This window comes from Watersipora subatra, chromosome 5, assembly GCF_963576615.1.
Source record: "Watersipora subatra chromosome 5, tzWatSuba1.1, whole genome shotgun sequence".
In the NCBI taxonomy this organism is placed as follows: Eukaryota; Metazoa; Bryozoa; class Gymnolaemata; order Cheilostomatida; family Watersiporidae; genus Watersipora; species Watersipora subatra.
The window spans coordinates 55,701,082-55,728,199 of record NC_088712.1 but is presented as its reverse complement, the minus strand read 5'-3'; the positions used below and the strand labels follow the sequence as shown (position 1 = coordinate 55,728,199).

The 27,118-nt window shown below is 33.3% G+C and overlaps 1 protein-coding gene and 1 long non-coding RNA gene across 2 annotated transcripts in view; both read right to left on the bottom strand.

The window, feature by feature from the left end:
- The window catches only part of LOC137397001 (uncharacterized), a 113,127-nt gene that overhangs the window by 20,199 nt on the left and 65,810 nt on the right, over positions 1-27,118 (bottom strand). The window lies entirely within an intron of this gene.
- On the bottom strand, positions 390-18,628 carry LOC137396672 (uncharacterized). Its single transcript, XM_068082987.1, has 5 exons — positions 18,338-18,628; positions 18,135-18,226; positions 17,653-18,005; positions 931-1,043; positions 390-464 (listed from the first exon to the last, which is right to left on the bottom strand). The coding sequence occupies exons 2-5, from the start codon at positions 18,224-18,226 to the stop codon at positions 390-392; spliced, it is 633 nt and encodes a 210-aa protein (XP_067939088.1). The 5' UTR covers positions 18,338-18,628.

The following is a 27,118-nucleotide window of genomic DNA, read 5'->3' as shown; positions in this document are numbered from 1 at the left end:
ACCTGGTTGAGGGTTTGTGGACCCATCTGTTTTTATTTAGTAGGATGGAGCATAACATTTTTTGAATTTAATATTTAGTCCGTTGAAATTGAGTTGAGCTATGCAAAGGTACCAGCCAATACAACTCGGATTACACTTCATAAATTCATTCATCAGAGAAAGTTTCAGCACAGATGGCAACAGGGCTATGATGTATTCAATATGTTCTGCAAATCATGTTTTGCATTGTCTTCAACAATATTATTTTATTATATAATTTTTACAAGCCAAAAAAATTTTGTCGCAGCGTAAAGTTTTATTAAACCATCCATCCAAATCGTGGCCATTCACATAGTTTCAATTCATATAATAGGACAAATTAATCTACTGCAGCAAACTCAAACAAAACATTATGGTTTGTGCAGCACACATTCACGTCTCTCTTTCCCATTTATGGCAGTTTCCAGACCTATACGACTGCTCCCCTAGTGAACCACATGAACATCCTGTAACAATAAAACAATTGTCATTCATATATACGTCGTTCTAATGTGTATCTACTGAAAGCTTTCAATTTGAGAGTTAGATTGCGAGTGAAATTTTCAAAATGAATAAATGTTTAACAAAAGCATAAATATCCAAAGCTAACAATTCGAAGCTTGGTTTCTGAGAGTTGAAGATGAGCATTGATCAATCGATGTTCCTCACTTCCTACCAGTGAGAAATGAACATAAATTATAATCATAAATCTAATTTACTAGCCAAAAATGCCAAAAAGAATTTTAAGCAAGTGATATAGTTAGATGAACCAATAAAACATTGTGAAACGATGATTTGTGAGGGCAAAAAGTTATTATTTTACTTATTAGTAGATGTATTCTTCACTAATAAAATTATTACAGTTAGTTTAGAATATATGCAAAGGATACTCATAGTTAAAGATAAATTTACCTCCATTATCCTATCTTTCTCTGCAGCATAACGCTGTTGACACCTGTCAGCTCTAACCATAACTGGTCTGCCCCAATCTTTAATCACCTGACGCTCAGAAAACTTTGAGTCACCTTCACATTATTACAATTCTGTTGTTCGTCAATAAAATGTGTCGATGCAGTAATTCAGTAAATTAATGATATCAATTAAATATCGATATCAATGCACGTGGCTAGTAGAATCTACTAACTAGTCAATGCCTGTGACTAACTAGTAAAAGAGTAAGATCCCTAATAACCAGAATCCTCAAAATCACAGACAACCCATTTTACGAGTGATAATATTTAATATGATCTATATAAAGATTTTGTGCTGACGATTGGCTAATGAAGAGATCTTATATTTATCGCTCATAGACTCTTTTCAGATGCATCACTCGTTACGCCACTAATAAAGCACCCGCTAGAATCTGAGCTTTTAAAAAGATGGCATCATTCAAACGCATATATCTCTGGACAGGGTTGGTCTACAAAGACAAAAATGACATCGAAATGTAGCTGATGTTTTAGCCTTTTATTGGTCTTAATTTCCTTAAATCGACCTTTTTGACGCAACCACATATTTTAGTGTTCATAATGGATAATTGATATGCTGATGATACTTCTATCTTTACTATATGCAGAGCTGTGTCAGGCTGTCTGTTCAAAGTCACAGAAGAAAGATGGAAAAATCAGTACAGAATTCATGATTCAAACTCCAGACCTTCAGCTTAGCTACGAGTAGAGAGCTTACATTGAAAATGAAAAATATCGAAATGAAATTGTTACAATCAGCCATTTCAATCAACTTTTCAATTCAATCAATTCCTTGCATCAGTTTTATCTCTACTGATGAAGACCTACTTGTTTGTTTAAAATGACACGTCGACAAAATAATGCTGATTCTTCGCCAATGATAAAAAATCCTTAAGGCTGTAGAAGCGGTCTCAATAATTAGCTTCTAAAAGATGAACTTTATTTGAGGGCAATTTGCATTACATGAAACTGTTATATGTAACAAGGAGCAAAGAGAGGTTTTTAGCTTATAAAAAAATTTTGTCAGCTGCCACAAGAAGAAGAAGCAGCCACAACGTTCACAATCGGACTAGCTCTACATTCTTCACATTCCTTAGCTCCAGTTTTGTTACTGACTCAAGCCTCATTAAATAATTATTACTACTGACTTGACCAGAAACCACAAGCAGGTCTCGAAATAAAGCTAATGTATGCAAGTTATAGCCATCTATTTCTATTGTTTTTTGCCAAACCACACTTTAGCGATTAGTGAGAGGTACTGAAGAGTAGCACTGAGGTCCACCAAAACACCAGATTGTATTTAATTTGCTTACTCTGCAATTTGCTTACTCCTACACTTAACCCTATTGATTCATATCTACAATGACTATAGTTCTCTCTCTCTTGTAGTTAAATTACTATACAAAATCCAAGGTTCTAAGGGCAGTACACAGCCTGCAATTATAGCTCTTGTAAACAAGGATATTCTAAAAGTCTACACATTTCATCTTTCAGTCTTTTTCTATAATACCAAACACCTACTTCATAATAAATATGTTACATTTTAAATGTGACTCCTGAATATTTTAAGAAATAATAATTTAATACATATTGATATAAACAAATATAATATTTTAATAAGAATATTTTAATAAATATATTTGGCCAGGAAGCAATAAATACTGAAGTATGGTAAATATTGAGTATGGTTACTTACTGGTCAGCTTCGTGACAGTTTTTTGTGCAATATGATTTTGTTGACTCTGCATAAACCTTGTACTGAATGTTAACTAGGTGTTCTAATTACTTTAACCAAACTACAAGTTCTATGGTGATGTTAAGTTAATGAATTTATTATGTTTTTGTAGACAAGATAAGCTAGTGCTGTGGGAATTTTTTTGTATTTGCTTCATTGCCAACAGGAGTTCAAAGTAAAAATGTCTTAAACTTCTGACCTATCTATTACGCTCTTTTTATATAAACATATTATTAAATAGTCTGCTCTCTATGTTAGCTACGTTTCTTTTAATTAGTTATAGAATTAGTGGGACCATTAGTTTTGGTAGTACCAACTCTTATTATACTTTTTTTCTGTAGAAGTATCTCTCGGTAAATTTTATTTTCATCAGCAATTATTTGTAACTAATACACTGGAAGTTCTGTGAGCCGTTAGAGATCACATTGTGTAGTGACTATGTGCATGATTATTCCAGCGTGTGGCAAAGTGGCTGAATGGTGCTGTAGTAGAGCCTCTGACTCTGAATCTGAATACCTTTGTTCGGTTTTCGTGTTGTGGAATTTTTTTCGAATGCTCTTAGCTAGGCTTTGGACAGATGGAAAGAATGTTAGAAAGGCTATGGTTATCGTAAAAATTGAATCAAAGCCGTAATAAAATTTAAAACATAATTTATTGCTAGTATAACTTTAAAAATTTATTAATATGTACCTTATTAAAGATAATAAACACTATGTGAACCTTTTTTACATATTTATGCAAATTTTATAAAATTAGATACAAAAGGAATACCTAATTTTCAGTTACAGTATTATTATCAATAATTGCTTTAACCCTTTGACTGCCGCATTGTTTGTTGCGTCAAATGCTTCTGTCCCACATTTTTGTACTCAGAAATGCAATAATAAGTCTTGACTCTCGCTCTGTTGTTCCTTATTCTAACTAGCCCGTATTGAAAATGTATAATAAGAACTCTTTCAACCTCAGAATATGACTAATGGTACTTGTTTTTGGTGACCTTGTAGCAAATCAAGATGATGCCGAATACAAAAAAGATTGGTTTTTAAAATAAAAATACAACTGTCGGGGCTCTAGTTCCCATTGCATAAATGGCAGCTATTTCACCTTGCTGTTAGAAAGGTTCAAATAACATTTAACGCAGTTTGAAAACAGTAAAATAAACCAATTTAGAGTTACATAACTCAATATGAATTTAAAACCAACCAGAAGTAAAGCTCTGAAAATGTAAGATTGGCTAACAACTTAATTTGTAGCATACAAAATGTAACAATAGCAGAAACTTTCTATAGTAAAAGACAATCATTTTGGTCAACAAAAGTCTCAAATTTAAACCAAAAACACTGTAACAGCGTTACAAAGAAAGCATCAAAGTCTTGTTTGTCAAAACAAAGAGTTTCAGTTGATTGCCTTTGCCAGATATTTTTTATAGGTGAGCTCACAAATTACCAACAAATATAGCATTTATTTTTAATATTTTGTCAATGTTTAGAAGTTTACAGTGTGAGAAAACTTGAATGAAATGATTTATAACAACGTTTTGAAAGTCCTAATAAATATTTAAATACCCTTTGCATCATAGGTATAAAGAGCATACCATTTTGCTGATACCCCTTTTTTACCACTTGTAATTCAATACTAGTCTTGACTGTTTAAACTGATTTATACGATATATAAATATATTTTTACTGTGAAAATATCAGGTTTTTGGATGCTTTTTAAAATATATTAGGCTCATTCACCAGTCATTATGTTTCATATATTCTGAGCTACTGCAAGATATGCAGAAATCCTAAAATGGCACTCGGGTCATGAAAGCTTTTGCGCACAGAAGCAAAAATGGCACCTCAAGCCTAATGTGTAAACTTACTGCCTTAAAGCTTCAATTATTACCAGAAAAAGAGCAGTTTAGTCGCCCTTTTTTATAAATAAAAATGATGTGTTTGTAGGAGACAAAGTTAAATTGTCTGTAGATTCTACAGGGTATCCTTCTTTCCACAAGGATGAGTCAATAACTCTAACATGTACTGGTAGTGGGATGCAGATGTTTTTTCTGTCTACTTGGTTAATGGGCTCACTATATGAAGCAAAATAACTTCTTGCTTTTATGATACATTTGGTAGTAAATTTGTTGCTTATTTTTCAGATGAAAAATAGAAGAGCTTAGAATCAGGAAAAATCAGGTAAACATAATAAAGACAACTACATTGTAGACAGAAAAACATTTTCATTCAATTTATGTTAATACATCTATATAACATCAGAGATTTATGTCTGTAGCAACTTAATGACTTTATGATTTAGTCAATCAGCTATAGCAAACACTGAGATTATCTTAGAGACAAGAGATGACAACTCAGAAACTGTACTATGCACAGGTAATAAACACCCCAGTAGCTATACCAATTAACCATTGTATGATTTTATATGTTGCTGTGCAATTTGTGTAAAATCTTTAAAATAATTTTGTGCTCTTGATTTTACCAACTACATGAGATGACAACTACAAATTGCTGATAACAGAGAATCACAGCGATCATCTATATGTTAGTGTTATGCTTGAAAAACTATATGAAAATTCACCTAGAATCCAACCTGTTCTTTGTATTACAGCATGACAAGAGAGTTCATTTGCTTAACGCTAGGCTTGAGTTTTATTATTTTTAAAAACTTTTTGTTATGTCATTTTCAAGTCAAACTTATTCTAATAAAGGTATTTGTGTGTTTTTCTAGTTACACAAATATTTTACGAAATATTTTATGTTGTTATTGCTAGATTTGCCATTATTAATATAATTTTTACACTATTTTTGTAGCTACAAAATCATTTTAAACAGACATTTTTAAAATTAAACTCGTGCTATTATTAACAATATAATAAATATTATAGCTGTTATTTATAGATGTATTTCTTAATGATAATTATTTTATAGTAAAAATAAAGCTATCGAAAAAAAATAAGCATTAGACTCAGCACTACCAAAGTTAATAATCTCACTGTTGTTGTGGTCAATTAAATATATATTTTACATGAAAAATTGAGACTTTGACAGAATAAGTTGACACAAAAGAAGTAAAATAACTTATGATATTGCTTTTTAGTCATAAATCATAAAAATAACACTTCATATGTTTTAACAATTTCCTACCTTGAAATCCTGTCAGCAATGTAACAAATACTAGAGAAACATTCCACTGTACTCGCATATCTCACACCTAAAAATACAATAAATTCATTAACTTCACTTTAGGTTAATGAGTAAAAGTTTAAATGTGATAGTTTCACTATGAAAGAGTTCTGTAGCTCAAAGAGTTTCAGAATACTTAAAAACTTGCTGTCTTCTGTGAGTAGTAACAACTATCAGTAGTTCTCAAAGAGGAAACATTTCAGAAGATAACTCTTTCTTCAGTGGTGATCTACAGCAACTCGGTAATCAATTAAAGTTTAGAAGTTGTGCACCACTGTAGTAAGTTTAGATAACTCTGCCATATCTGAAAGCTTCCTTTCAGTCACTACTATTGTTGATAACTACCGTATATCCCTGCATATAAACCGGTTCTAGAATGCCAATTTTTTTATCAAATTTTGAGATCTGGCTTATATGCGCACAACTCAGATTGAAAGCAAACGCAATGACATTACACCAAGTTAATTTTAACAACTAAAACTCAAATCATGTTAAACATGTTAGCTAATAGTTTTTTTTTGACAGCTCCTTTTGTACAGTGGCAATGACTTGCAATTGAAGAAAAGTCGAGTGTGAACATTCATAGAAGAAATTCAACAGAACTGGTGCACACAGCCTTTTTTGTCCAGTTTTTTTCTCACGATAAGAGAGTGTACACCGACATGATGCAGCTATTGTTTGATAATCGCACGCTATGACTGCAATAACAGGCATAGTTGATTAGTCTTACACTTGATCGCTAAGATTTAACTAGTGCCACTTGAAGTCAGCAAGATTTTACCAAAAAAGTTTCTGATTTACCCATTAAAGAAAACTAATGTCTTACATTGATTTTTTAATAATGGTTACCCGCTATCATTAACTTTTTCGCTATCATTAACTTTTTCGGCATCAAATAAATTTTTTTACTGAGAAAAAAATTATGTCATAACATTTGTTTATATGTTTTCATAACACTTGATCAAATCAATTAGCATAAAACTTTACATGTACATCATCTGATGCCATAACAAGGCCACAAATATGTTGCAAGATAAGTTAGATGCTTTTTGGTCTTCTTTATATTAGCATGGTTGACAAGTTGAGCGTGTTCCATTCAGATGATTTGACACTACTATTATATCAGTTTAGTAGCTTACGACCTTTTATTACTGTTAAAATTAATAGTGTTATTACTGCTATTGCCCAATAGATAATAGAAAAACAAATAGCTCAAAGAACAAATATCTAACACCATAGAATATAGACTAGCAACATTTTCACTGCTTTCATCACTGCATACTCTGCAGTAGGCAAACCCCTACTGCTCTAATTTTGCTTACTGCTCATTAGAAACTAGTTGTACTGCACATATACTGTATACTGCATACTGCATACTGGATACTGAGAAGCAGAAAAAGTACAGCAAATTTATTCTGCGTACTGCGTAGCTGTGGCATGCTTGTGGCTGCTACTGCACTGCTACTTCAACTAAACTGACAATCAGACAAAGATTTAATGAAGCTACTACACATTTTACATCTGGGCATCTGTGAGTACTTTTTAGCAGTTGTGATTTTTCTCGAAATAGTCACAACCGTGATTATAAGAATTAAGTGTTTTTAATAAATAAACGAATGAGTAATCCTTTATCTAGCAATTCTGGGCTCATGAAATTAATTGAACTAAAGCCTTTTTATATTTATTGAAAATATACAATAAATAAAAGCAGCTTGCAATGGAAACAAAACAGTTTGAATTCAAGATTATCTGAGTTGGTAATCACACTTATTTGTTGATTACTGGTATATCAAGTTCCTCAAAATCGACAGAGAAAAGAATATTCGTTTAGAAACCTTTACAATTACCTTGTTTAAAACAGTTTTACTACAAGAGATTGTTTACCGTAGCTGTCTTGCAGATTAGACTTGGTTCAGTAATTTGACTGAAAATGAGAGTAAATTGTAGACAGTCTAAATATGAAGAATGAAGGTGGATGGTAGGCTTTGGGAAAAAGTGAAATGACTAAAATTTGTATTGATAGACCACTGTGCTACTCTTTAGTATCTCTGATTAATCACTAAATTTGTGGTTTGGCAAAAAAAACAATACAAATAAACAGCTATAAATTGCACACATAAGATTTTTTGCAAGATCTGCTTGTGGTTCTCAGTCAAGTCAGTGATAATAAAACTTTTATGAAGAGTGAGTCAGTAACAGAGTTTGAGGTTTGGAATATGAAGAACATAGAGCCAGTCTGATTGTAAATGCATGGACAATCTGTCCAAGTTTAGATTGAGCCATGCAGCAGCAGTAATGATCTCTCATGACAAGGATAACTGTCCCTCACTATAGAGATATTAAGTCTCCATAATACATGAGCCAGTCTAAAAGCTTCATGTCTACTTAACATAAAACAACAAAGTATCACTTTGAAAAGTAGCTTAATAAACTTAAAAAGAGATGGCATTAGATGCACACGTATATGTGTATAAGATGTGTATGTGCATTATATGCGCATAATATGCATATTATATGTAAAAGTGTATTAGATATATATATATGTATTAGATGTATATGCGTATTAGATGTATGTGTATTTGATGTATATGTGTGATATATGTACCGCAAAACCTTTAATTGAACACCGTGGTGTTCTATCTTTCAACCCTTCCTCTATAGTGGTGGTCAATTGGAGGTGGCGTTCAAATAGAGGCTGGAGTTATATTCTTCAAATGGCTCCTCAGAACTATGGGAAGATAAGTTTAGCCCTTTTACGGGTGAAGAAAATGTCGCCTACATTTTGCCCTTTTTTTTTGGTGAAGTGATTTAAACCTTTTGAATGCAATACATTTACTAACTTACCCCGACTTGTCAAAAGATCTCTAAATAAATATGAATTGAGAAACCGAGAAATATCTCTACCACTTGACATCTACTGTTTGCAATTAATCTGTGATGGTATTGTAACCTGTGTCCTGCTTTGCAATTTGTTGAAGCTGTCAATTTATATTTCATTCTAAGTTTGAAGAAATATTTCTATTTAATATCTATATTTAACAATGTTGCATAAAAACTCATTGCATTTATTGATACGTTGACTACAGTTTGCAGCCAAAACTAGTTTTTATGTGCAATAGAAGAGGAGTTACGAGCGTCTATCCATTGTAAGATTAAATTACCACGCTGATGTTATCAAATAATTTTGTGCTATGAACCTGAAAATGTATAAGTTACAGTATGTAATAATATCTATTAAATGCTACAAATGTATACTCATGAACAAATAAGATAAATGCATCATACTTATATTACAGGCAGAAACAAAAATTATCGTTTTTAAAACAAAAATATTTGCATCGTTTGCTCGGATACCTGTGTTCTGATTGTTGCTTTCGATGGAACAAACGTCTTTTGGTTGTTCAATACCTTCCAAAATGTCTTCTGACCTCAACTTTTCTTTTGTACTGCTGAGCTAGTTGATAATAGCGTCCAAACAACTTTTTGGCAGAACAAAACTTACGCATTGCATTTAAGACAAATGCAACGCATAGATGTTTTGCTAGCTAAATGTAACTTTTGGCGTAAAACTAGTCATTTATCTACCATCGTAAATGTAAACCATTTTTATATACATGTACATGTACGTTGAAGTATTAAGTTCACATTAAACAAGGAACTCCTATTAGCTTGAGACAGTTACTAATTATTTCTATGGCAATGCTTTTAAAATTCTAATAAAAAAGCGAAAGGCTTTGGAGTTGGACACCAAAATAATTGATTGTTATTGATGTAAACTGTCCATTAATAATACAATTTTGTGAATGCTTTTCTATTGATCATTTGATTTTATGGGTTCATAAAAGTCAAAGTTTGTCAAAGTGACAGTTAAATAAAGGTGGCGTTCAAATAGAGGGCAGCCCTTTATTTTTCAATCATTCTCTTATAGTAAGTGTCAAAAAGAGGTGGCGTTCAAATAGAGATGCTGTTCAAGTAAAGGTTTTATGGTATATACTTATTAGATGCGTATGCATATTAAGTGCACATGGGTATTAGATGTATATGTGTATTAGATGTGTATGTGTATTAGATGTATGTGTATTGTATATATATATATATATATATATATATATATATATATATATATATGTATATATGTGTGTATGAAATAAATATGGGTATTAGGTGTGTATGTGTATTAGATAAATAAGGGTATTAGATGCACGTGTATTAGGAATATATGCTCCACTCTTTATTGCCTACTCGGTATTTCTCTCTTTATATCGGATTAAATTAACATTAAGACTGGGTAAATCTTTAAAAAATTAAACATTTTTAAAGGTCAAGATCATGTTCCCAATTTACACACTATTGTGTGCAGACAACATGGTTTACCAAAACTTGCGGATTAATTTTAGCTTAATTTAATGTTCACTCTTAAGTTTGTAGCAACTTGTATGTATTATCAAGTCAATATGCCAAGTCAATTTAGGTTACTTTTAAATCATCTATTCTCATTACAAATAAACAAGCTCAAACGTTGTACTTTTGTATTCTGTAAATCTTATTCGTGTCTACTAAAGATATTTACTTGCCCTCTTTCAACCCAAAGATGTTCTAAAACTACTTTTATTTATGAGCACTTTTTTGAAGTTCATATCTGCCAGTTTTCTTTGGCCTTACATAATCAAATAAAATACTACTTTGTCTCAGCTCTTGTTTATAACAATTTAGATGCATTTAATGAGTTTTGGTTACTGTCACTGCAGGTAGCAAACAGCTCTTGGTAAACAAAATGTATATGTTTGTTCAATGTTAAGCGTATCAAAAATGAATTATAAAGTTTTGGTATTTGTTTTAAATCAGTGATTCAACAGGTCTGTATCTAAAGTTTTTTAAATGTATGTGTGAAGGTGGTTAATCATGTGATCACCAACCAGAGCTAAAGTGCTATTGTAGAATGCATCAGATATCCAGTTTATTGTCTGTGCTCAAACTGCAGATACTTTGAAATTGTTAGATATCCGGAGCGAGTGACCCCATATACAATTACAATTGATTTATAGTTTATTCTGTAGAATATCAATCAGGTGTATATTGTATGATTCTTAAATTACTTCAAAAATACAGATAAATAACAATATATAAGAACATATCCAGGTTGGTATAATAAAACATGGTAGAAGAACAATTATTAAGTATTACCAAGAAAACAGAAGTATATGTTTACTCACCTATACTCTGTAATTCTCTGCGATAAGCTGCTGTAAAATGTGATATGATGCGATTAGATGTGATATGCTGTAGTAAGCTGTAATATGCTTAGGTATATGGAGGAGGAAGTTCTTTCCTAAAGCACACTCAAGAAACTATAACAAAGGCACAACCCTTACTAATATTAGTAAATGCAAGGAGTGTAGCTAAACCGGGGAGAATAAAGGGAGAGAACTATTAAAGTTAAATTAAATGACTAGATTAATTTTGTTTCTTATATAAATAAATATGATTTTGATAAAATTCAAAGCTACAAAAAATATATTTCATCAAATTAATTGTTATGAAGAATAGTTTAAAATTAGTAGAGCGTTTTCGTTTGCTGGTCTTGGTAAATGTTTTTGAATGTAAACCAATTAAAGTCTACTTTTGTGCAGTAACTCATGTTATGATCTTGATAAATATAAACTACACTGAGTTTACAATCCACTTGAGCTTAGTAGAAAGACCTATAGTTAAATCCACCCCTGTAATGCAGTTTGTTTTTCAACCATTTTAATTTTTTTCTAAATTCACCTACTTTAGTTTTTCATCACAATTCTACTAGCTGACCCATGCTAGTATTAAATATTCATTGCCAATTTTTGTTGTCGACTTCGTGCAATGAAATAGAATGACGCAGAAAGGTATTCATTTAAAGAACTTAATTTATGTAGTTTTCTAGAAAGTAAGGAAATATGACCATCTACAGCCTGATGCAATTTTTGCTTTTTGGATAAAGTTGGAAAAGTTGGGAGCAAATTGTCAATTAAAAGTTTCTACACAGATTAATGCAAAATTCTTTGATGCAAAATTGTATTTCAATGATGGAGTAAGATGTCAAAAAAACCAGCCCATACCGCAGTTCATACGCTCAAAATGGTCGATAGAGGCATGTAGCTTATCCACGAATTTGGTCGTGCTTCATGGTCGCCTGATCTCGTCGATGGGCGTTCTACGACGTATGCGGTCGAATTGTCCCTAATGATTCTGCACCCAATGGAAAGTTGCGTTTAATATTTATATCTATGCTGAGCCTTGGATTTTTTGTTAGGTGCTCCGTTGTATTCGGACAGCACCGCTTCCGAAGGGATAAATATTTATTATTTTGCGTGACAATTCTTCAGCACTAACAACTTGAACACAACGCTACGCAAGACAACTAAACTACAATACTAAGTCCCATAGATTTGGATCATGGAAACACTCAAAGAACTTGTGGAGTCTGGTCGTGTCAGGAGAAACAGAATGAGCAAAGGTCTGTACTTTACCATTTGTTATATTTGACTAGAAACCATTTTTTTTGTTATTATTTACTAAAATTAATATATTCAATATCATAAATAATTATTCTTGTGTTTAAAGTTGATTTAATCAATCTTAACTTATAATATTGGATGGGGTTTTATTTGGTAACCTTTGGTGAATGATTTTTTGGCTCCGTAAAAGAGCTAGTATAACAGAACGCCGCGACGAAAATGAAATTCTTTCTTTGAGTGACAGGCGAGACCGTCTGGATACCCTATTCTTGAGAAAAATTGAAGCGGTAGTAGTATATAGAGAGCAGATCTACACATAAAAGTGACGGATCCAGCGGGGGGGGGGGATAGAAAAAGGGGGGGGGGTTGTGAATTAAATTGGCTAGGGGTGTAGATTGAATCGTGTGGAGTTGAATGAGATGTTGGGGTTTGGGGGGAAATTGTGGTGTAGAGTAGGGGGTTGAATTCGAGGGGTTACGGATCCGCTCCTGGCGTAATCGGCGGATTATCTGTGGATGAGTCATCGGATTAGCGGGGGATGAGTCATCCGATTGAACGCGGATTATCGCGGGATTAGTCGGGGGAATCGTCACGGATTAGTCGGGCGAATCGTCGCCGATTATCGGTGGAATAGTGGGGGTGAATATCTGGGACATCGAGGGCTGGATGGTTTTCCAGAGTGGATCTCGCGGATTATCGAGGAGAGCGAGAGATTACCTAGCGGATGAGTGAGGGGGTTAATATCTGGGACACCGAGGGGTTGATTTTCCGGAGATTGTTATATATTTGGTTGAATGAGAGATAAGTTTTTATTATAAAATATAAACTATAAATGTTACAAAAAATTCAAAAATCATTCTGTCATTCGTTTTAAAAAGGAAAGTTTTGGAATACATCTTTCATCAATTTCTGTGTCACATCGAAGAACTAAAATAAGAGTTGATTTTCCCAAAGAATTGAGAAACTGAACAGGAAGTAACAAATCTAATCCTTCATTATTTCCAATATTATCATATATGAAGGTATCTTTAGGTGTAGTAGAATTTGAAATAGGTTGAAGATTACAGATAAAGTCAATATCTTGAAAATTCGATCCTGGAGGACATTGCAACATTGAAAGAGTAGAGTTATATCCACATAATTCTCCTCTGTAGAATAATTTGAAATCAATTAGAATATCGATTGTGGAATTTTGAACTGAATATTCACATTCAGAATATGTTAGAACTTGCTCCGATGAAGCTGACACTATAGGATTAAGGTATAGGTTTTTTCCATCTGTTTCATCTTCATTTAGTAGTTCTTTACACGCAAATCTGTGATTGCCTGGTAATGGATAACCACAATGAATGTAGTCCAATGGAAATATTCTTCCGCATGTTTCATTATTCTTGTGATATAAAGTAGTTTCTTCGAATGGAAGTAGTAATGAAACTTCAAATTCATTGAGTGTTCTGCTTAAGCAGTTATTCGCATCGGTAACATATTGAATTCTTTGATTTCCATTTATTATTCCCGTAAAGCGTAAAATGAGAAATATTATAATGTGCAAATTCATTATAGTCATAGTGTCTTTTTAAAATACTACTCTCTTGACTGAAGTAGGCAAAGAAAATGCATAAAAAAGTATGTCAATATAATATATATAGTTCATTCTTCAAAATTATCTTGAAATACTATACAAAAAAAAGTTATTCAATTCTATTTGATGAGTCAATCCTTTTTGGATATAAAGTGATTAAATATAAAGAATTATGCAAAGTCTAACTGTGATGATTATCAATTCTTCCCATTGATATGTAGGAGTTCACTGAAGTAACGATTTGTAGCATGTTGATCATTGGCTTCTCCTCTCAAATATGGATAAAGTCTTGTTTCGGTTAATATTATGTTTGAAGGTGTGTTCCAATCAAGTGAGGATAATAATGATAGTTGGACTTTGTCACTCCTTGGTCCGATTTGAGCAGATTCCAAACACGTTCCAATATCGAGTTCGGCAAAAGTCTCATGAAGTTCTTGTCGAGTCAATCCTTCATTTCCATATCGTATTTGCATTATTCTAATACAATATTGACATCCTCGAGCTCCCTCGAAGCATCCACACCGACTTTCTAAATATGTTACGAAACGTTTATAGATATAGAATCCGATAACATAGTAAAAAGTTTCTTCAGTAACTCTTCTGATGAATTTTTTTGTGTTTTTCTTTACAACCACTCTTGATAATTGTCCATCCTTAAGATGAGCTGGAATAAACTCCTCTAGAAATATAACCGACATTGTTTCTGTTTTCTTCGATTTTTTTTTTTTTGGTTCCTTCACCAACAGAGCTAAATTGAAGAATGGTGGAGAAATCTAGAGGAGTAGACTTAATATCATTCCGAATCTTTTTTTTTTATTTTCATCCAACAGATTTTTCATTTATAATTACATCATCAATTTCATGCTCGATTTCCTCTTCCACGCTTTCTCCGATTAATGGAAATTGTGCTATATGAATGAGTCTTCTGAAGAGCAGTTGTTTCGTTTCATCACGTTGAGTAGGATGAGTCATGTAGTGCCGAATTCTATTCCAAAACACGGTTTCAAAAATCGTTTCTTCCATCGTTTTAAAATCGGTCGCGATAAATCTGTTAATCCATTCTAAATCAACCTCTTTTCCAATTTTACCTTCTCGAATGGTAGCTTCAAGATCAACCCATTCAAAGGTCATCTTCAAATCTGAGGGTGTTATCGATATTTCTTTTACACATAATGTTGATTCCAAACATTCCCTGCATTCCAACGCACTGCAGACACAGTTGGACTTTAATCTTTTCAATGACACAACTTTTCTAAAAGCAGCTGTTCCTAGAATGTAGTATAAACATTCCTCGGTAAGATGTGTACGAATTTGTTCATTTTTGTCAAGATGAACCAAGATGTTATCTGGGATTATTTCTGCAACCTCGAATGGAACAAAATCTTTGATTTGATTTTGATTTGATTTGATTTTTATTGCGTAATAATAACATGACAATATGAGTAAAAAAATACACAGAGTAGCAATAGGACATGCCAGATAGCCAGAGGCTAGAGTCAAGGCAGCCCCAGCAAGCAGTAGGAAAAGAAACAGAATCAGCGATAAGCGCACACTCCGGAGCACCAGAGTCAGGAAGGACAGTCCCAGGACGCCCACAGGCGCTCTACCAACTTCGCCTTCAGCTGACCCGGAGCAGAGCCCGCACAATCACTCAAAAATTTATTATATAATTTCATTGCACTAAAAAATATCGATCTCTGTCCCTTAGAAGACAAACACTTTTTCAACTTTAATTGATTTTTACTTTTTAAACGGGTATCTTGACAATGATCTATCATAAAATCTTGCAACTCTTCCATGGGGAAAGAATTTGTTAAAAACATTAGCAGGCGATACTGGAATAAAATTTCAATTGGCATTATTTTTAAAATTTTAAAATTTTTGGAAACTGTTTGATTTGGTTTAAAATTGAGTATTATTCTGATTGCCTTTTTTTGCATGATTAAAAGTTTGTTTAAATCAGTTTTGTTGCCGTGGCCCCAAAACTCGATTCCATAAATTAAAAGAGAATAGAAAAAACTGTAGTACAAATTGATCATGGTTGATTTGTCTAGGTAGGGGCGAATGAAACGAAATATTAGTAATATGTAATTAAGTTTTTTGATGAGACTTTGGATGTGTTTTTTAAAAGTCAAGTTGTTGTCTAGCGTGATACCTAAAAATTGAGTCGAATCTTTGATTTGTAGTTGAGAATTGTTTAAAGAAAGGCTTAGATTATAATTTTGAGTGTTTTTAGACGGATTTTTGAAAACTACTTGAAATGTTTTACTGTTGTTTAAAATGAGTCTGTTTGATAGGCACCATTCATTAATAATATTTAATTCCTCTTGGAGTTTAGAATTATCTGTTGAAAATATATTGGTGTCATCTGCGAATAAAATACAATCCAAAGCAGGTGCAGCATTTACTAAGTCATTTATAAAAATTAAAAATAAGAGGGGTCCTAAAATTGATCCTTGTGGGACACCAATCGTAATTGCCCTCATTTGCGAACAATCAGTATCTGTTTTGGTAAATTGAAATCTATTTTGGAGATAACTTTGAATAAGAGAGGAAGACTTTACACTAAAATTGTAGTAAAAAAGTTTGTCAATTAAAATTTTGTGATTAATCGTATCGAATGCCTTTGAAAAATCCAAAAATACGCCCTGAGTTATATTACTTTGATCTAAATTAGTATATAAAAATTCCATTAGACTGTTTATTGCTGTAGTGGTGCTTTTACCTTTTCTAAAACCAAATTGTTTAGGCGACAAGATGTTATTGGTTTCTAAAAAATCCCGTATTTGCAAAGACAAACATTTCTCTAAAATTTTTGATAAAGCAGGAAGAATGGAAATGGGCCGGTAATTAGATGGATCTGTTCTATTTCCTTTTTTAAATAATGGAGTCACGCGAGCTATTTTTAAACAATTTGGGAAATTAGATTGTTGTATAACAAGATTTATAAGATGTGTTAAAACTGGAATTAGGACTAGTTTATTTTCTTTTATTGCACGGAGAGAAATTCTATCATAGCCGGTTGCTTTAGGAAGACTGAAAGAATCAATTATTTGCAGTGTTTGGTGGGGGTCAATTATCTGGAAGCTAAAATCAATATCATTTACACAGTTGTCCATAAATTTAGAAAAGTGAATATCGGAAAGTGGCAACTCATTGGCCAGTTTATTACCAACATTTACGAAATGATCATTTAAGGTCTCAGCTATATCTTGCGAGTCTGTTAGGAGTTTTCCATCAGAATGTTTTGAGTCATGTTACTATGAGAAAGTCTACATTCGAAATGATTTTACATTGGATAGTATATTGAATTTATATGAGCTTAGTTATATATTATTGATATTGTATATACGAAAAGAAGAGCCAATGAAGAAAATAAAATTTTATAGTAATAATACATCGAGGAGCAAAACTCTACTATCATATATACTTAACAACAAATTCACTTCTAAAAATTATGCTAAAATATATTCTGTGCTCACTCCATCGTTACATACTCTTCTTTTTGAATAAAAATATGTTAATCCAGTTCTAAGTTGAGTGTATGAGAACACTCTATTGTCTTTTTTTACAAAACCTTTGTTTACCCCTTCCTTAGGAGATCTTGAATGTAATACTTTAAAAAAAGTGTCTTTTGTAAAACTATTCGTAGTTTTACTTAATCCTTTACTGCTATGCTTTGTAGAATGAGTTTCATCATTCCAGCAAAAGTAAGTCTTAGAATTTAAGGCTACTATTCCATGTCCTGAAAATTCTACTTTGAATAAACCAGGAGTCCTTATATCATATTGATATACTTCTTTGCAACAATTTTGTAATTCCCACAACTTTGTAGGAACAGATTTACAGAGTTGGAAATCATCCGCGTGTCGATCGCAATACATCCTAGGAAACCATTTTCCATATTCTTTGTAGTATATATCAGCGATCTCTTTTCTAACGATATTATCCATAGGTGCTGAAAGAGCCATGTAGGCACTATCTGTATCCATCGCCACATACTGGAAGTCCTTTCTGTCGAAGTATCTAAAATAAAAAATTTCAATCCTTAATTCTTGTTATCTTAGTATTATAATACTCCCATTTCAAAAATTATCATTCAAATGTTTACCATTATACATATTTTTTCTAAAAGATACAAATGAGATTACTTACCTATCCATGAAGTCATAGTAGAACTCCAACATCCGAAGTTTAGCCAGTTGTAATATGGAGAATCCGATATGTACAGGTATATCCATTTTCATCTGAATAAATATATATGCAGTCCTATTAGATTCCTTTACATATATTAGCTCAAGTAAATTTTTCATTATGATTCAATTATATCAATAAGATAATAAATATATACTACTAACCGAAGGCTTGTGTTGAGTCAACTCATAGAAGCTATCAACGATTTCCTCCAAAGATTCAAATCTGTGTGATCGTATTCTCAAGGATGCTTCATAATCTCCTTGAATATACTTGACATTTCGATGTTTTAATTTCTCAGTGATTGTTTTCCCGTACGATGAATTTCCAATGAGTTTATTGGTTGTGGCTATCAACTCTTGGTCAGGATCTTTGTCACCAGCTCTTCTAGCATTTGAGACAGATTCTCCAAATGACTGGAAAACTCTTCTAGGGGTGTATTCTATGACTTGATATATTTTGGTTATAATCAATCCATGATTAAGATACCATTTTGCTAAAGTGGTGAGTAGTAAAATTTTTTCTCCAAACATACTCCCCACCAAAGTTCGTTGTTCTTGAGGTAGCATTCCTTCCTTTTCAGCAAATTCTTTCATACTTTCACTAAGATGATTTCTATTCAAAGATGTATTCTTGAAAATGGGGCTCATTTCTGAAAACTTTTCGTATAAGTTTTCAGGAACAGATATATCGCATTCAATGAATCCATATATCTCCCCTTTTATAATCTGCTGAATAATCTCATCCTCGGTGGCAAAGGAATTGGAAGGATAAAACTCTTCGTTGAAGATACTAATAAAGTTCTTAATCTCGGTGTTATCCTCAATCATCTTGTCCTATTCACACTCCCAGATTCTTACTAAACGATATCCAAGTTCTTTAACATATTCTTCCTTCTTTATCGTTTCCTCCAGAACTTCACTCATGGGTCGATTCTTATATGGATGTATACTTATTCCTTTGGTCTTGTTACAGTTATGTCCATGCCAGAAACATCCATGAAATTGAAACACTGTATTCGATTCTTCACAATATCCATCAACAGGAAGATTATGTTGTCCAATTCTAAATTCTTTATCGTTGTTTTCATGTAAGATTTGAATATTGTCCTTCCAAGTCAAAAATTGTAACCATCCATGAGCAGCCATGCTATTTTTTCGAGAATGAGTGTATGCAAATCCATTTTCGAATCGTCTTATTCTAGGGTTTCCAGTAGGCATTTCTTGCATCATACTCCACAAATATAATGCATTTGCATCAACTCCTAGAATAAGTTCACAAAGTTTGGATTCCTTTCCAAACTTTCTTTCTCGAATCAGTGTTTTCTTCGACTCATGAAGTCTGTGAAAAACAATGCTAGGTCCACCTACGATATTGTCCTTGATAGTAAAGTAAATATCTTTATCACTTTCCTTGATCAGACAGACAGGTTGACAAGCTTTGAAATGATGTGATGAGATTGTCTGATGATGAGAACTCATAGGATGAGGAGGCGAATCTGAAAGTTTCAACATCAATTTTACTGCCAATCCAGGAAGTGAAATGGCATCTTTCAACATATCGATTCCCATGGTTCTGTAAACTTATTTTTGTTTTTCTACAGCTTCAACAAATGGTACTACATCGAGATTGTTGTACCATACTAGAAACGTCTTTTAACGTTTTCATCTTCTCTTGTTTCCAAATGTTTAAACAGATTTCATAATCAGCATCCGAAATATGTTCATCTCTCAAAGAACTGTAAAAGCATTCTTTAGCTGGTAGAAACGGTTGTTTCAACTTCTCAAGATCATCCATATATTCATAAGGATAGAATCCTTTTTGTTGAGAGCATTTGAAAGCTTTGAGATACTTTGCATAGGAAAATCCTGGAGCAATGAAGTTGGAAATATCCAAGAATTTGAATCTTCTTGATTGAATACAGCTCATCTTGTTTGTTCTTTTCACTACAAAATCAAAATCTTCGTCTTCTGTGTCTTGAAGACATCGAAGTAGAGGTCCTTTCATCACATTCAGGTCGTAGTTTTGTGAATTAAATCCTAGAATCGGAATACATGAGATGAATTTGTCGAAACGATTAAATAAATGACAAAATTCCTCTCTTGAATGGTATACTCGAGGATTGGAAAATTTGCAGGATTTAAATCTTTCTTCAACTTTTCCTTGCTTTTCAGCTTTTGCCTTCATCAACTGTCTAATGTAGTAAAGTTTTTTTTCAAGGATATCCCGGGCTTCATCAGCAATTTGGGAAATATACTGAACAAAAGAAGATATACAAGAATCAGTATCTCCCTCACTTACAAAACACTTTGGATCCTTAAATCCGGGTACATTTGAACAAACTGATATACTCATCAATTCGTGTCTCGATGTGAATGTAACCGAATTGGAATTTGGTGGAAGGTCGGATTTTGGAAGATAACACTCGATATCATAGGTGATTAAAAAGGGATAATAAGTATCTTCCTCAGCCACGGATATTCCTATCTCTCGTTTCAGTTGTTCGAAAATTGTAGGTGTTGCCTTAAACTTTCCTCCTTCGAAGATGAAGTTTGTTACTACTTCTTGACTACATTTATGTCTATTAAAATTTCCTCTTTTTGTAAAGCTCACTTCACAGGAAGGACAACTAAACCCTTTAGTATAAGCATTAACATCCTTGATGAAACTGAAATGAGAGTTCTGCAAATCGAGGAAGAGTTCCTTTCCCTCTTTTTGGGACGATGTCCAGATGACTGTTGAGGTTTCATCAGCATTCAGAGAAAATACGGTTATACGGAGGTCAAAACATTTCTCAAGAGAAATTAAGTCTCCTAACTCAATTCCAGGAAAATTATTCATCAGAACTTTGTTGGATGAGGAAGAAGAAATGTGATTCGAGTAGTTTTGAAATAGCACCTTCACAAGTTGCTGTTTTGGTCTTTGTCTGGTGCAACTACATCGGTTTGAACACTTACACATTACCTTCAATGCTAAACATCTGAAGAAACAGAGATTGTCTGTGTAAGGAGTGCAGCTATGAGGAATGTTATGCATAGTGATTACATGTCGATTGTTAAGAATGTGAGTCGGAAGATCTGAAGCCATTCCTATTTGCCCCATTCCAATCAATTTATAGAAATAGAATGAAATATTGGTAATTACATTCAATTTCCAAGCTGTATTCGGGCGTTCTCGAATCGCTATAGCAGCAGGATCTTGTCTTGTCAATTCTTCAAAGAAATTCTGTAGTTCCTGTCTTGTTGTAATCAGTTTTGCTTTTTTGAAAATTGTAGCATTATTCGATGAAGCATGAAAATATCTTAATTCTCCTGAAGTTTTATGTTCAAGAATGCATCCCACACTACAATTTAACTTAGCTCTTGTTTGTAACCCATTCCAAGTTGTCAACATCTCGTTCCATATTCTTTCCGAATGGTTTGGAGTTGGAAGTTCTGCTTGAGGAATATTTCCATTCCATAAATTTACGTTTAACGTTTCAACAACTCTTCCTCGTCGTCTTTTTGTTTTCATAGCATTCCAATATCTTCTTATTAACTCATCCCATTCCTCATCATCATTAACAGGAATGATATCCTGATTATCTTGTTCTCTTTCATTTTCGATAGGAACGATGGGCTCGACTCTATCATTAATACCAACTAAATTGTCATCATCAGCGTCCACTTCATTTTCGTTTCTTTCGATTTGATTTGTAGGTTGATCAGATAAATATCTATTTTCTTCGATTTCATTTGTATTTTCTTCTTCTGATACATCTGATTCATCGGATTCATCATCAGCAAGATTTCGAGTAATAGGAGTTACTGTTATCTTAGATCGACTAAGATCTCCTCTTCCAATTTGAGTTGAAGCAGAACGAAATGAAGAATGATGAGAAACAATCTTTACTTTTTCGAAAATGAAAGGGGGATTGGAAACTTGTATAATAATCGAGGCATCATCATCATCATCATATTCGTGATATTGTTCCGAAGAATCATTAGTTGATGTTGTAAACGATTCTGAACTTTCATTCGATTGGAGATGAATGTGTTTAACATGTCTTTTGAGGTTTGATTTTTTGTTAAATGAAGTCGAACATTCTAAGCAGATATATTTATTAGCTGAAACGGATGATACACTTCTTTCCCTACTTCTGCTTCTTTCTCTATTATCAATTGAAGTGGAAGGAGCAGAATTTTCCGATGAAATTAAATTATGCTCTCGTGAAAGCTTGAACATCTTTGAGGAAGATTTCCAGCTGCCAAGAATTAAAAATCTCATTTTACTATTCTCTCTACATTTATTCATTCATTAAAAATTTTTTCCACCAATTATTGTAAATCAACTCACCTCATCAGATTTGCTCCAGTCTCCTTCTGAATGGGAAGATGCCGGATACATTTCCTTGATGTATTCAAATTTCGGAGATATATAATCCAGTGAAACAGAGATAATCCAAAGTTCTGAGAGAAGATTATACATAGATATCCAAATTGTAGAATTAATCCAAACTTTTGTGAGATATATAATCCAGTTAGTTCGGAGAAATATAATCCAGTGAAACAGAGATAATCCAAAATTCTGAGAGAAGATTATACATAGATATCCAAATTGTAGAATTAATCCAAACTTTTGTGCGATATATAATCCAGTTAGTTCGGAGAAATATAATCCAAAGTTCTGAGAGAAGATTATACGTAGATATCCAAATTGTAGAATTAATCCAAACTTTTGTGAGATATATAATCCAGTTAGTTCGGAGAAATATAATCCAAAGTTCTGAGAGAAGATTATACGTAAATATCCAAATTGTAGAATTAATCCAAACTTTTGTGAGATATATAATCCAGTTAGGTATAGAAATAGTTCGAAAAAAACTCTCGATAATGGTGAGTCCATCAAACTTGGCTGTATTTATACTAGTCAAGTTCAAGGAGGTGGAACCTGCACAAAAGCTATAAATCACTTCTAATCCAACTTGTCTCACTCAACTTTCGCGAAATTGGATTTCGCGAAAGTGAATTTCGCGAAATTGGATTTCGCGAAATTACACATTATATATATTATATAGTCAACTTTCGCGAAATTGAATTTCGCGAAAAGTGAATTTCGCGAAATTGGATTTCGCGAAATTGCACATTATATATATTATATAGTCAACTTTCGCGAAATTGAATTTCGCGAAAAGTGAATTTCGCGAAATTGGATTTCGCGAAATTACACATTATATATATTATATAGTCAACTTTCGCGAAATTGAATTTCGCGAAAAGTGAATTTCGCGAAATTGGATTTCGCGAAATTACACATTATATATATTATATGTGACCTCTCATGTGAAAATCAACCAAAATGAGGGATTTTCAGATTTTGAGTTAGTAACACAGCCAGATGCAGAATTTTGTGGAGCATGTAAAGCATTTTGAATTTTTGAGTTAGCTTAAGTAGTTCATGAGATATTGCAAATTTTTGGAAGGCACGTCAGCCAAAACTCCCAAAATCTGAAATGGAGAAAATCGCGAATAAAGACGCGACGCACAGAAATAGGTTGTTTACGTTAGGTTCTCCTTGGATACGGCCATTTGTATTTCACTGACTGAGGTGAAACTTGGTCTATAGGGTAAGTAAGCATGCTGAAACAGCTGGTGTACATCGTTTTAAGGCCAGGACAACAGAAGACTGGTAAACCCTGCTCTCAAATTGAAAAAAAATTGTCATTTTTACGCATCCGTACTTTACACTAACCGCACATTAGGAATAAGATGAGAAGCTCCTAGGTATATCACCACTAACTGATAGGCTTCAGGATTTAACATCACATCTGAAATCCATACTGAGGTTTATTTTGCCAAAACACTGAGTGTAAAAAACACAAGGGGTATCAGACCCAAAACCACGATTACATTCCTACTCACATCTGACTCAGAAAAAGGCTAAAATTCATGCTATGATCACGTTCTACGTCTTTTACCATGAGGCTTCAGGCAAACTAAACCCTCAGTGCCAAGACGGCAACATTCTCGAATGTTAGTATGCAAGTATTCTTGGCGGTCGTAGTCTAAACCTTCAGGTTTTATCACATTCGGCAGTCCATTGATACCTTCGAGTCTTACTTCATGGCAGGGAAGTCTAGATACGTCTGAACTTTTACTTTTCCTAAACAAAACAAAAACATGGCTGTGCATCAAAGTGACCCTGGTAGCATGGTTAGCAAACAGTACACACAACATTCTATTAGAATAACCTGTCATCGTACCGGGGTAAGCTTGGCTGATAGAAAACTTGTGAAAGCTCTTAATTCCTTTAATTTAAAATTAAATCCTTAAATTCCTTTAAATTAAACTCCTTTAATTTAGAATTTCCTTTAATTCATAATTAATTTAGAAAAAAATCTAAAGAATGAGCTAATGAGGTGATTGGCAACGGATTCCGACTCTGAGACAGTTTTACGAGTAATAGACTTAGTGGCCTAGTGATCGTGTGACGAAGGGATTGGTTGCTCATGCCATAGGATTAATGTCAGCAGGCAAAAAAGTAAACACACAAGCATTGACCCATTGAATAAGTCATGCGGCAACTGGCAATCAATTATGAGTGAAAACACACTTAACTCAGGCCAGTGAGCACGACTGATCACTGAGTCATGTATTGCATGATGTAATTTTATGTGACTCAGGGAGGCATACACTAGGCCAGCAACTAGTAGGCTACTACACCTATACTATTACTACCAAAAATGAACAGGGTTGATCAGAAAAGATTTAATAAGACCCACCATGATATTTAAAGTTGCATCTAGGCTTTTTTCTGATCTTCTCCTTATGCTCGAAAGGTTTTGTGGTGTTTCCATCATCCACACAAGTAGAAATTCGGCCCATGATAATCAAATCTAACTCTGTCTTTGAAATTCCTTTATTGTAAGGAATTTCAGCTGACTGAAAATCAGATTTATATCAAATTTTTTGATGAAGTCACACTTGCAACTGAAGCTAATAGGTTCATCAGGCACCATAGGATGAGTTGGTAAGCTGGCAGCAGGTGATTCTGAGTCATAAACCGGAGTACTATACGAGTGAATAACAGTTAATCCTTCGGTAGGTTCAACATCGTCTTCTTCATCGTTAATAAATTCGAGCATCCGAGCTTGCAGGTAATCAGTAACATAAAAATCTGTATCTCTAGACATTGTTTTTTCATATTCAGCATCAATATCATCGAGCAATGTGCCGATTTCTTCAGATTCATCAGATTAAAAAAAATTCGAAGTTTTAGAATCTTCACGAGTCGCCATTTTGATGATGTCACGATCGCATAGCAACGACTTTGATCGCAAAATTTCGGCATAAGGAGCCAATGAAATCACTTTTTGACTTCAGAAATAAATTCCTCACACTCTGATTGGTCTAGGGTAAAATAATAAACAAAGTAGCCATGTGCTCCCCAATAAACCTAATTCAAACTTCGAAGCTACATTACTAACGATAGTGAATGCCGACTTTTGGTCGATTTTCACGCGAGAGGTCACATATAGTCAACTTTCGCGAAATTGAATTTCGCGAAAAGTGAATTTCGCGAAATTGGATTTCGCGAAATTACACATTATATATATTATATAGTCAACTTTCGCGAAATTGAATTTCGCGATTTTCAATTTCGCGAAAAGTCTTCTGATATTATGGATGATGCAACTAAATTTATCAAAACTCATTAATCATTTGATGAGGAGAATTGTATATAACCAGCAGAATTTTACTAAAACGATATCAGTTCTTCATTCAAACTCAGAGAATTAACACACTACACAACTATGGAGGATAATACTCAATCTGGAGTGATAAAACCGGGATCGAATAGTTCAGTGAAGATGACGAAAAAGAGAATTTCACCTATAACTCTTTCTAACACGACTCCTTCAACGAAGAAGAAGAAATCCAACCAAATCGAAACGAATTTGGAGCAAAGGGTAAAAGATGTGGCAGACAAGTTAAGAACATTAAGTAAGGCTACTTTAATGGAAGCAAAATCACTGCAGAGAATGTCAGATCTTTCAATAGGATTGATTATGGAGGTGACAAAAACGGAAGAAGCTCATTCGATCCATGGAGCGTGCTGTATCATTCACTTCAACTATGTGGAAAATGGGATTAGTAAATCTACTGCTGTATTTGCTCCACAACGATTTCTGGATGGATCGCTGTCTTATCCAAGTATTATGGTATATCTTGGATTAAAACCTAAGGCTAATGGACAGGGAAGTTACCATGACTTAAGAAGAGTAACAGAAGGAACCTCAACTCCCTCAGACATGAAACGTACTCTAGCCAATATGAGATCGAAGAAACTTGAAAAACTTATACAACATTTCGAGATTCGTCATCTCAAGGAGTTCAAAGCACCATCTATTTTCCACTATCACAATGTTGGAGCAAGTGAATACAAAGATGGTGAAGGCAATGTGGATGTGGTACCAACTGTAGCATTTTCAACCAAAGTTGATGGAGAGGAAGTTCAAGGAACTTTAACGATGCCTTCGAGATGTGCCCTTTCGTTGAAAGAAAATTATCCGGGTATCATTATATACAAGGGGCTAGTAACATCTCACAATACTCGCGAATACTACGATGTAGTAGTCATGGGACATGAAGAAGCAAGCAGATTTTACGAGAGTTCGGTACAATGCAAAAAGGATCCTGCTATCTCACTTATTTCCGATGACGATGAGTGATTGATGAACAACTCGATACAAACTTCGTTTTAAAGAATGTACATGATCATTTTCTTATATATATTCAATGTTTCATTTATACTATATTATCTTTATTCTGACTTATCTACTTGTACACTTCGTTTTAAAGAATGTACATGAACATTTTCTTATATATATTCAATGTTTCATTTATACTATATTATCTTTATTGTGACTTATCTACTTGTACATTTCATATATTTCAAGTTAAACA

Excerpts from the sequence above, each read along its gene's own strand:
- LOC137396672 (XM_068082987.1), bottom strand. The coding sequence starts at position 18,226 with ATGAAAATGGATATACCTGTACATATCGGATTCTCCATATTACAACTG. Across the intron at positions 18,006-18,134 it reads TACTATGACTTCATGGATAG|ATACTTCGACAGAAAGGACT; the intron begins GTAAGTAATCTC and ends TTTTTATTTTAG. Across the intron at positions 1,044-17,652 it reads AACTCATTCTACAAAGCATA|GTGACTCAAAGTTTTCTGAG; the intron begins GCAGTAAAGGAT and ends AATAATGTGAAG.